Raw genomic sequence first — 13,061 nt, 5'->3', positions numbered from 1 at the left:
ACTTTGTTATTTTTTACAGTGAAAAACAACCTTTTTCTAAAATAACAACAGCAGAGTGAGCCTGATAGAGGATTAGATCAGATGAACAGAGTGTAAGTCCTTCAAAGGCCTGTCTGACCCGACTGTAGACACATGGACCCACTGTGTTTAAGGTCTCAGTGTCCCATCGTGGCGTCCTTATGGAAACCAGCAGCAGTGCTCGCTGAGGTGCTTCACACTTGACAGCAGCGCTGCCCTCTGCTCACTACATGAGGTCAGGGCCGACTGTATTGGTATCTGTTACAAATCCCCACTGAGCGCTGCTCTCTAGGACCAGGGAGCCTCAGTCATTTTGATCCTTCCTCGTACAGATTTAAATGCGACGTAAGCTAAAAAAAACTCAAACGCTCAAGCTGAAACAAAGTCAGAATTCAGACTTTAATCTCAGAATTCATGCTGTTTTATTTATTTTTTATTTTTTTCATGCAGTCGAGCTTCCTCTGGTGGTAGAATCCGAAATACTGTTCTACTGTATATGCACCTCTCGCTCCATCTTAATCTAATTTCACTATACCAGTGTGTGAAGTATATGTGAGGAAGAGGAGGATGACGAGAGAGTAAATGATCTAGATTGGGAATAAATCTGCCTCCTGTGAAAAGTCTGTACCTGACTTCACCCAACCTATTTACACCACTGTATTTTATCATTTGCGACAATTAGGTTATACTTGAAGAATAAAACATTTTCTCAGGTGATACTTGGTATAAAAAGTTTGACAATGAATTAATATAATTTGTTTTTAACACCTGTATAAATTGACTTTGGGACTGTAGTTGAGTGTTTCCCCCCCAAAATCTCCTGGTTACAGAATCAAACAGATTATCCAATATTCACCGGTTATTCCACAGATTTCCACCCTCATCCTGTTCAGGCCTCATCTCTACTCAATCTGTTCCTGCAGGTTTCACTCATAAGCTCCAGCGGCAGCATCGATTTGCTGAAAACTAATACTGTGGCTGGGATATTGTTCTTATTGCCATCTTATCTCTTGTTGCAGCCGCCCCAAACGCGTTTAGTATTTGGAGGCTCCTGCAAACACGGCCTCCTGATAACGAGGTGTGTAAACATATAGAGAGAGCCTCTGTCTGGCTGCCTCTCGCCTGCTCTCGCACACATTCACACACACACACACACTCCATTTGTGAAAATCTCATCTCTCAAGCTCACAAACACAGCAACACGCCCACACACAGAAACATGCTCGCTCTCATTTTCGTTTTGCACTCTCAGACCCCCGATCATCATCTGTGTGCTCATTTTTAACGTCATTATGGAGATGACTTAAAATCAGGCAGTTCAGGAACCGACTGTCAGTAATCAGCCGACTCAGCAGATCACAGAATACAGTATTTGTTTCCTTTTGCCCCCCCCCCCCCACACACACACACACACACACACACACACACATTGCTCTGATAAGAACTGACAGCAAAAAGCCTCTCAAACTTGGTTGAACTGAACAATCACAGTGAACACAACAGAGAGAGAGCGAGACTGCTGCTGCTCCACATGCCCTGAAAAGATTAAGTCACACATAATGTTCACAGGCATGCGCGCACACACACTCACTCACTCATTCATTCACACAGGCACACATGTGCGATAGATCAATACTTGTCTGTCTCTCTCTCTCTTTCTCTGGAAAGTGAAAATTGGTCTCAAGTGTTCAGCAAGTCAGAGGGAGAGAAAAAAATCCAACACACTCCAAGTTCACACCCTCCTTTCCTGTTCGAAACGAATACACATTCACACTCTCCTCTCGTTCTCTCCTTCTTTCTCACTTAAACAGATAAGTACTGTCAACAACGTGTCGCTCGGACGCTCGCCGATGTATGTACGTCAATAAAACGCATGCAAAACACTCACACATGCACACATTCGTCGACACTCATTTACATAAATGCACACACTTTTTTTTTTTTTATCCCACATTCAAGCCCAATACGTGACAAATAAATCTGCAAGAATGAGTCAGTGTCAGCAGATGTGACGCCACAGGAAGGTAAGGGGTTGTTCCACGTGTGCTGCAGATCTACCAGCCCTCCACTCTGTATTCATAACACTGGCTGATTCATTGTCTTTATTCAAATCTCCATATTGTCTTTATGTTGTGCCCGTATATTTATCTTAAGCACATTCTGTCACTTTACTCGTCCGTGCACTCTTATATTATCACACTCTCTTTAACGGTCCAGATGGACATTTTGAGGCTTAGGTGTTAAAAGGTGTGTAAGAAATGTTGGCATCTAATGGTGAGACTGCAGACTCGACCAAACGGAGGAATCCTCCGCTCGCGCCTTCCTTTCCCAAGTGCATCAGGCATCAGGTTTATCTTCATTGGAGCAGTAAGAGTCTGTTATAAAATGCAAAACAAATACCCCAGCTAGTTTGTCTGCTTGGGCTGCTGTAGTAACACGGACGCCTTCGGAAAGCAAAGCCCTCGTCTTAAGTGCATATAAAAGGGCTTATTGTAAGGCCACAAATAAATAATACACTTGAGCACACATTCTTAAGAGTCGTGTAAACATTGGACCTTTATTATACACATTTAGCGCAAACACGTTTAAATTGCGAGAGCACAAAAAGATCATATAACGTAGTGAAATGTTAATGTCAAATAGGTGCTACTGAACAAAAAAACATGCATCCACGCGGTCTCTCAGGAAACGACACACGTGTCTCCAGATGTGCGGCTGTCTGAGCTCTTCAGTCGACGCTCACAGGAAAGAGAGGGAAAATGACTTCTGACTGAAACTGGAAAACATCCGGCAGCGTCATCAGCATAGAACTGGCACAAACCAGTCAAGTTCTGCTACATCCATCTGGAGAAGTCCGCTGTATCAGTCTTTATGAAAGACTTACAGACACAAAAAAAAAAGCTGTAAATTCCTGTGATGTGGTAAATAAGCAACACCGACTCACCTGTGCATGAAATCACAAGGACTTGGGTGCTGTGAAAGTGAAGGTTTGGCATTGTTGGCTCAGATAATGGGCGTCCTGTTCATCGAGGCGATGAAGGGCACAAATCAGATGTGTGTTTGCGAGAAAACAGTGAAGTGTGGTGCATTTCTGCAAATGAAGTTGTCGTCAGACGTAGTGATGAACGCATGGGCACCAGAGGGAGATTCAGGGAGGAGTGCGATTGATCTCAGTTTCATCCTGCATCCTTCACGACAATGGCCCCAAACACAGACCTATGTAGTCTCATAAGGAACAACCGTGGTCCTGTGATCACAGCATCATGGAGTCAGTCTGGGAAAACATGAGCTGGTAGAATAGATTGAATCTACAGTACAAGAGAGGTAAATTCTCACGTCTTCTGTGCTGGGTTACGTCCCTGATGTTTTGCGAGTAAGTAAAGTAAGATGTCTGCATCAGAAGGAAAACTCTGGTCTCACATGAAAGTGTTCCTCTCTGAATTTGGCACGTTACATCATTGTGAAAGTCAGTTCTGGGAATAACTGAACTTGGTTTCATATGAGTTCAATGCAGATACAGAAATCTGAAATACATTATGACAGAATCTTTGTTTTGCCATTTCATGTTAGGTGATTTTAAGATGATAGACGACATGAGATGTTTCGGATAGTGATCAGTCGGGATGAGACGATCACATACAGGTCAAAATCATTCAGTCAGATATCAGGAAAAAGTACAACAACGATACGATCCATTAAACCTCAAGGAGCAATGTTTTTGGAAAAGGCTGAATATAAAGATATATTGTTAATACATATAAAAGAGATTGCATTAGGCTGATATCACTATCACGAGATAGTATCAGCTGGACATTTTTTTTAATCAGTATAATCCTAATTTATTCATTTATTATTTTTTTTTCCTGTCTAATGATATATGATGACGTTGCAAGTCATCTTCGCGGTGTGTTTGAACAAAACATGAAATGTTTTCAGAGCAGAAGTGAAAAGAGGAACATCTAGAGTTTTTAATCCAACCATCTATTGTTCGGATCACTGAAACCAGCCCATGTATCGGATATGAAAACCTTTTATAGAGCAATCCCGTCTGATCAGTATCTTTCTCTGACCTTAGCCCCAGTCTTCATGTGCAGAAAAGAAATGAAAAAATAATAGGAAGAAGAATTAAACGGTGCTTCGTCATTGTCAGAGTATTTTTGACTGTTAATAAGTAAAACTATAAAATAAGTTTTAAATTGGTGGTTCAGGTCATAGATATAAATCAGGTCAGTTGTTGTGATGATATATGATGGATTTTTGTTGATATTGCAGGGTGTTCTCATGTGATCCCAGACTGGGGATAACAGGTTTACACACCTTTTGATTAATCACTACATCATCCCCCCCACCCCAGTATTCCTTAAGGTTTTCTACCATTGTATCGCTGACTGCACTTGATCTATTTCCAGCAGATTCTATTCCCTCCTTCCTCCATTCCTGTGTTCCCATTTCAGTTCCCGCTCGGTTTTTCCCTCTTATTTTCCCTCACTTTTAGCATCCAGCTCTCCTTATCTGTACTTCACTAACCTATATAGCACTAGGGTCGTATCCCATTATAATGGCAGAGCCATTTATGGGCTTGTGGTTACTGGTTGAGAGGGGCGTGAGGAGGGAGCGAGAGATGGAAGGGGAGGAAGAGGAAGTGTACAGTATAACAGATGTGCAACAACACCATTGCATTTGAGGAAAAGTAAACACATACTGTATGTTTTTTGGGGGGGTATTTTATATAATATTACAATCTTACAGTGTGTGCATCTTAAAACCTGATTATTAATTTATGCAAAATATTTTATGGTAACTATACAAAAGATTAGGAGTCACAAATATGCCGAATTTCTTTCTTTCTTTCCATGAAATATAATATTTGTAACTGAACTGCATCCCACTGATTTAACAAGATGAGCTAATTAAAATAAAAGAGAGGAAGAAGACAAGGACTGACTGTCATAAGAGTAAAGAGCATAAAATAATACCTGGAGTAGAATGTTACAGTAATTTTGAGACAAATGGAAATAATAGAGTGTGGCAGGCAAATGTGCAGAGATTGACTTAAAAATAAAGAGAGTGGCTATGAAGGAAGAAGGGGAGCATGAAAGAAAAACAAATGGGAAAAAAAAAAATGTACAGAGAGATGGAAGGAGAAGTAAAGTGTACATGTGTGCAGAAGAGACGGTGGTCGAGGGAGAGGGAGAGAAGCAGGCAGCCAGAGCAGTGCAGAGGAGAGAGGGAGTGTGTAAGAGTAAGAAAGGTGGGGGGGGTGGGTGAACACGCTCTGCACGTGATTCAATCTGTTCACATGGCCTTGCATTACGCCAGTAAAGACTTAACGTGCAGGCTCTGCATCCTGCAAAAAACCCTCGGCTTTTATTCCGAAATGCAATTGAAAGGATGGACGGCGACGGTTGAGACTGCAGGTCTGCACAACCAAACAGTTTATAGAAATAGCAAAGGAAGAAAAAAAAATCACAGTGTATGTCCTGGACACAGTAAACACACAGATAATGCATCAGAGCACGACCAGCTGTGTTGTCATTCATCAGGAACAGTCATTTGCTTCCCTGTGTTATATAACCGTGGATTGGTCTGTGCTGCTCTGCTCTGCTCTGCTCTTCTACAGAGGCATGAATCAAACCCTGGATATGTCCGTGACTGCGGTGTGTGTGTGTATGTGTGTGTGTGTGTGTGTGTGTAGGCCAGCTGTAGCCCTATACTCCTGTTTGTGTCGACTGTACAGTTATGTCAGGACATCATGCTATATCAGGTTAGGACACATGCTATACATGTTATGCAATGACGTGGTACACACTGGATGATGATAATACAATGCAATGTATGTTGTGTCTCACGTGCACGGTGTGATATGATATAGGACCTGTTATGATGATGATATATATATATATATATATATATGAATGTTTGGATGTTGCATCGCTGCACTGACACTGCTTTATCATAATGATGCAAAGGCTGCAAATGTCACACCCAACATATTGATCCATTCTGCTGCTCTCCATTTTCAACATACATACATCTGTGGGTTTCTATCGTTTTTCCATGTATAGGCACGTACTGTAGAGAGCTGTGAGTGTGAGTCAAGGTATATGTCGCTATACAAGCATCATCATCTGTCTGTCAGGCGCGTCTATACGTCAGTAGCGGGAAATGGTGGTATTGCTGATAGTACCAGGACTACACACACACACACACGCGCGCCTACAAAGCCAGGCAAGCCCCTTTAACGGGGACACACACACACATACACAGAGCGCACCCTCCCCTCGCCCATGCGGAAAGAATGGATAGTATATGGAGGCAAATGCATCACATCTCTAACATGAACCACAAAAACGTTTCCAGTGAAAGATTTTAAAGGACAATCAGGGGCGGGGGGAAAAAACGAAGGCTGTCAATGATGTGTGTGTTTGAAGGAGCATGGAAATACTATCACAGCACGACGGGGTCAAAAAAAACAAAAAAACAAAAAAAAAAACAGCACAGCGTTTTCGAGATGACACTGAGCACAGTGGCAGTAACCTTAACCTGCAATGTCAAACCTGTCCTGTGAAACCCACGCGTGTTCAGAATGAACCGCTGCTAGTATATCAGCACCACGGACAGCTCTCTTGCTTTTTTTCCCTATCTCAGCATCCCGAGGCTGTCAGTCCTCTGTCAGTCATCTTTAAACATCGCTGCACGGACACGGGGAAACACTTTGAAACACCGTCGTAATCCCATCCCAATAACACCTGGCACGAATCACATCTATGCTCCCGCTCTCCATCAACCGTTTCCGCGTTGGGATGCTGACTATTGAGCCCCCTTCACCCGAAACACGTCCACCACTTGTGCTCCTACCTTGTCATCTCCATCCCGGGGCCTCCTACTCCCATCCCTCCGCCGGCAGCGGTTCCGTTCACCGGCTTCATGTGCTGTCCTGTCCCTGGTCCAGCTGCGGGTCCTCCGGGCATCGCTGTTCCCATCATCACGGCGGATCCAGGCTCACCGGGCTGCCCGCCGCCCTCCATGCTCGCTTCGTTCCCCATCTCGGTCTCGGCTAGGGAGACAGGAGGGAGGCGGCGAACGGTATCAGGTCAAGTCGGCGGTGTTATCTCTTATGTCGCTATTATGTGTTTTAAATGTTATCAAAATAAAAAAAAGGCAGGAGTGGGAAAAAGGGGGAGGGGGGAGAGCGAACTCAACGTTGCTCCTCCAACACCGCCATCATCATCTTCATCCTCCTCCTCCTCGTCAGCTTCAGCACCAGAAGGGCTGCCTCCTCCTGACGTGTCGACGGGAGCGCGCCGCGCGGCCACGTCGACGCCAGGTGGAGATAAAAGCGTGAGAGGCGAGAGAGGGAGAAAGCGACTTTAGATTAGATTAAATTAAAGTAAAATGACACCCGGGGGAGGAAATGGGTCGCAACAGAAAGATAAGGATACAACCAGGACTGAGGCATGAATTAAAAGGAGTGCACATATGAGAATCTGACACAAAATCACAACATTCACTGTTTTTGGCATGTCCATATCCACTTAACTCAGTACTGAGGTCAAATGTTGATCCTAGAAAAGTGACATACAGGTGTCATCATTGTGATCATAATGAATTCAGTGAAACTGTGGCATATTCAAATAAGCATTTCATGTGTGGGGAGGAGCTGAAATCCCAACCAATAGTATCCATCTGCAGAGAGGGGGGCGGAACTTGTTGTTGTTGTTTCCATTCATAAAATGCAAAGAAACAAAATCATCATATTACAATCACATTTCATGACATCTTTAATGATGCAACAGTTGTTGATGAAGAATATTGTGAATTGCCTCCATCTTCTCCTCATGGCCGTCAGAGTTGAAGGTGTAAAACCGTAAGACATAAAAGGGAGTTAACGAAGGGATTAGATCTGATGGGAGAGAACCCCAAACATGGTGCCATTGTCAAATGTGTTGTCATGCATTGGAAATTTATGTTCAAAAGAGTGTGCAGATATGGAGGAACTAAGCCAAGGAGACGCCTTATAGCTTAATAACAGCCAGTGTGTGTGTGTGTGTGTGTGTGTGTGTGTGTGTGTGTGTGTGTACACTCAGAGACGGCCAGAAGATCAAATGAATGGGTCTCACTGCAACCATATGCTGTCAAAATGTTTGGTCCTCAATGCAACATGAATCCCAAAACATACACATTATGTGACTGCTGCAAGAATGAAGATTTCTGTCAGATTCACCACAAGCAAAATGGTTAATGTTAATGTTGTAATGTAATCATGTTCAGTGTTTCACGTTTTGTCATGTCTTGATTCGTTCATGTCGGTCCTTTGTGTCTCTTTAGGTTTAGTTAAAGTTGTGTTCAGTCTTGTCATGCACTTCCTGTTTTATTTTGTTCTCATCCTTTTCCACTGTTCTTCGATCCTGACTTCCTCCCTTTGTGTGATTTTTTCCCGCCATTGAGATTGCTAAGCCCGCCCCTCATTGGTTTCACCTGTGTTCCCCTATGTCATGTATAAATAGTCCTCGTTTCGTCTTGTGTCAGTTTGTTTTTGTATGACTTGCGTCACAGTCCTGCCGTCTAAGAACCACGTCACCAAGTAAAAGTTACGTTTTTGAGTATAGATTTTGATCCTCCTTGAGAGCGTGTTTGGTTTGTGGGTTCATGGGCCTGTGACATCACTTGTGCAAAAACAGTTTATCCAGTTGTGAAAACGGACCTATAGGTTTTAATAGACTTTATCGTTCTTGCCATATTTTATTTAACACAAAACCTGATCAGCATCTGTTTGAGTTAAAGCAAAACAGCTCCAATGTGAGCACATACAGAAAGTTTTGGTAATCTGTGAAATGCATATTTAAGAGGAAAATGTAGATTGAGGGAGAGAGAGAGAGAACGTGAGAAAAGTATATTAAATCTACTCAACACCACAATAACATCAGAGCCAGTCAGATAACAGCGTGCGAGCAGTGTCCGACAGCCTTAGAAACTGGGAAAGGGTCCACTCTCTGTTTCCACGCCAAGTGTCTCCCTCTGAGGCCAGGTTTTATAGACATGAATAAACCCTGCCAGCAAACTTCAAGGCTGCATGTGCAGTGTCTTTCTCAGCATAGAGGGAAGAGACAAACTAGTGCAGCAGCTGTAGAAGATAAAGAGAAACACGATTCCCCCTCTAAGCCTCTTTCAGCTCCCAACATTTCACAATTTGTTTTGGTTTCACACCAATTTTATTTCGGTTTTGGTCACACTTTTTAATACGTCTGTTGCGGCTAAAAATAGACAGTGCCTCGTTCACATTTCGGAAATATCAAGGGCCTGTGTTTCCAGCTGTGTTTGCAACAAAAACAGTGTGACATGCACAGCAAAAACAAGGTCATTATAAACACTGAAGAAACGTCCGTATAAGCTCAGTCAGCAGTCTACGACTGCAAAAAAACAGGTTAGTGAAAACATCGGGGTTTCCACAGTGCAGTCAAGTAAATGCAAGTAGCGGTGTTAGCATGAGATTGAATAGAATAGATTAGAATGGAACTTTATTGTTTTCCTTCAGCTCACCAACAAAAAAGGAGACACAGACAGTTCAAATAAGTTAAACGATATTCATAAAGACAAGAGATCAAATATATAATATATATCTATATATATATAGATATATATATATACATCAAATATAAGACAATATATAACAAAGCAGTAAAACTGACACCGACAGGGTTAAATTACATTAGAAATTGCTTAGTGGTCACATTGTGGAGTTGAGAATACAGTATTCCACTTGGAATGAAGGATTTCATTTGTATACATGTTTTAGTTGCCAAGGGAACTCTGTAGCACCTCCCACAGCTCACAGTCTCAAACAGGGGATGGGAGCTACAGTATCTGTCACGATACATCTTTGTAAACAATGGAAAAAATAGGGCCGATCACAAAAATATCACCGTGAAGACCTTGCAGAGGTTTACTCCAAGACATTACAGAGTAAATCACCGCCACTGAAATGTAACAATACTGAATTTATTCAGCACACTGACCGTAAACTATCCACAGAGTGGGAACTCAGCTGCACTTATCTACCTCAGTTAGATTTAACATTTTGTATGAAAGAATAAATACAAACATATATATATATATATATATATACATCTCCATGAGTATGAAATATGAACAAATCTTTCTGTTAATAATGTCTGTGATATTTTCTACCTATTCATTTCACCCACAAACCAACAGACTTGACAATATTATGACAGCACAGAAGCAACAAGGTAGATTAGCGTTTGAGAGCCAAAGGTCTGGTGTCCACTTCTCTCTGTGCACAGTTGGAGTTTTGTGGATTACAGTGAGTCACTTTGATGCATGAGCCGGGATATAATCATGAAGAAGAATCTAATGCCAACTTATGTTGACTTCAGAGATTTTTTCTACATGATCATCACTATTGTATTATTGTTGTTGCATGCAGATGTTGTTCATGAAATGTCACGTCAAGTATCATAAAATCAGCAAATAAACATATATATGTGTATATATATATGTGGATATGTATATATATATATATATATATACAGATACATATATGGGGGGCTGAAATTGTATGTGCATGTAGTAATGAAACAATGAAAAGTGTGACAATAGTGTTCATTCAAAATGGACACTGATGTTTACTGATGGTAATCAACATCAGTAACAATGACGATGTCAGGATTAGCTCGATCTGCTAAATTTAGCAGTAATTGTGCAGAATTCACAAAATAGACTGTTTTTTCTTCTCTTTTTGTTCATAAAAACGAGCCAATTGAACTTTGAACTGTGACGTATTTCGTAATTTCACAGATTCAATCAGATTTGAAACATTTTGAATACTTTTTGCTCAGGTGTGTTTATATAGTTGGTGAAAATGAAAGAAATGTTTCACTAGATTGCCGAGAGGTTGTGCTGAAAAAAAATAAGGATATAAGACACGCTATACTGGACATTCTTATCGCCTCTGTATATACTGTATGTTTAAACATACAGCCAAAATGCTCTGTGTCCCGAGGGTTATAGTGTGCTGGGTTTTCAACACAACAATTCACCTATAAAATGATTTTAGTCATCCAGCTTTAAGGCAGGCGTTTCCTTGTCGAGTTCTCGCTGACTACAGTGAGCACAACAAACCACACAACAGCCAAATTCGTCTGTGCAATAATGGCAGCAGTCCCACTCATCTCTTTTCAATCTGCTATCATGAAGGGGCTGATGATTTGTGGAATCCAGCACAGGCCCTGGCCCCTCAGGAAACCTGCGACTGTGGAATTGATCGCCCTGACAGACTGACTCATTGACGCGACGGAGGGTTTGAATGCTTAAGAGGATTAAAAAGAGCAAAGTGCCAGCGCACCACTTCACTCCCGAGCAACAGTCCGGGGCAGAGAAACCCTATTGGTCAGCCTTGAATGGGTGACTGAATGACTGATATGTGGAGTGGAGCTCAATCAGCATTTCCACTGCCTGAGTCTGCGGGTAGCAACAGATGAAGCTGTACGTGTCATGTCCACATCATCTTCTTTTCCTTTCAACTCACCTTCTTCTCTAAAACACCTTAGGCCTTAATAGTTATGACCATATGCTGTTGATGTTTAACATTTGTTTTTTCTCTACCTTTCTCTCCCAGCAGCAAATACATTAGATTCCCTCTGTAGTAGGACTGAACAGTTCGGAAAATGTATTGAATTGAAATTGTATTTGTGATATTCTTTTGACCCTTTAACACCTACACTTATTTTAACCAGGACCAGAAAATGTCCCACAAGTGAGTGCTTTTGTCCATTTTTCAAGAATAACTTTCAATATCTGGAAGTTATTTACAATTTAGACCAGATTGTGCTTGTTAAATTAGAAATTTGAACAGTATAACACATATTTAAAATAAAAAAATGTGAGGTTTTGTTTCAATGTCCAAAAACAGGCCAAAAAATGGAAACTTTGTACAGGTGTTTTTCTCACTTTTTCCCTTTCTGGCGACAAAGAAGCTGATTCACGGGCTTCCCACAACAGCGAGAGTGAAATTACCATAATAATCACATGTTGGGCAACTTATCAGCTTTCAGAAACCATGGCTGCCTCGACAGAGTTGACCCAGCTACTCATATAAATATAACAAAGGCTAAGTTTGGTGTAATAAACAAAAAAACTATGTGAGTTATTTTAAAAAAAGAAAAAAATAATCTTTTTTTAAAAAAGACCTTTAAAACATTTAAAAATAGAACAATTAAATTAACTAAAAATTAGTAAATGAGCCACCAGGTGGAACATTTATCTGCTCTTATTTTAATTGAAGCTGTATTATCACTGTTTGTTTTTAACTATATGTAGTTTGACATTGAAAGAAAAGCATTGTGTGAAGTCCATGCTTTGGAAATTGTAATTTACATTTAATGGGTTAAAAAACGTGAGATTATCACTTAATCCGATCATAAACTCCACATATAATAATTCACTGTCTACAGGAATCAGGATGGTGTTGTTGCTCTATGTTTATGACCATGAATATGTGGCACTACATCAGTGGCCTTTACAACAAGCAGAGTTCCTTCTTTTTATTCCAAAATGGCTTCAAACACAAATATGTCATCCATGAAAGAATATTTGACTCAAACCTTTATTTCCTAGTGATGGCAGCATGATTATTAAACTTCAGCTGCCGTCTATTGGACAGACGGTTTCAGTCTTTGTCTTTGTTTCAGTCTGGGTCTTAAAATGAAACTATAAGACAGAAACTCTGGGTCTTTGTACTTCTGAGAGAGTTATTCACACAACAGCTCCTGTTGTCTTCCTCCCTTCCTTACTTTGCTTTCCCCATCTGTGATGCAAGTTATTTTCTGCAATTATAAACCACATAATACCTCAGGAAGGATGACAAAAACCTGATCTTGTTCATCTTTTTTTTTATTATCTTCTCCCTCAGTCTCCTCCTTGCCCTGTGGAAGCATGACAGCAATAAGCTCGATGACATCTGAGCCCAAAATAAATAATTCATTTCATTCAGAGCTAAATAAAACCCCCGAAAACAATAATAA

The 13,061-nt window shown here is 41.1% G+C and overlaps 1 protein-coding gene across 1 annotated transcript in view; it reads right to left on the bottom strand.

The window, feature by feature from the left end:
* LOC131468219 (rRNA 2'-O-methyltransferase fibrillarin-like) overlaps positions 1 to 7,267 on the bottom strand; it is a gene marked incomplete at its 3' end in the record, with an annotated part of 28,573 nt that extends 21,306 nt beyond the window's left edge. The window contains exon 1 of the mRNA XM_058642233.1: positions 6,877 to 7,267. Coding sequence (XP_058498216.1) covers positions 6,877 to 7,064 — 188 coding nt within the window. The remainder of the gene's footprint in view (positions 1 to 6,876) is intronic.
* Positions 7,268 to 13,061: the final 5,794 nt, after the last annotated feature.

Source organism: Solea solea, chromosome 11, assembly GCF_958295425.1.
Source record: "Solea solea chromosome 11, fSolSol10.1, whole genome shotgun sequence".
Classification (NCBI taxonomy): Eukaryota; Metazoa; Chordata; class Actinopteri; order Pleuronectiformes; family Soleidae; genus Solea; species Solea solea.
Note: the sequence above shows the minus strand (reverse complement) of the source record. Positions and strands in the feature narration are given on the sequence as shown.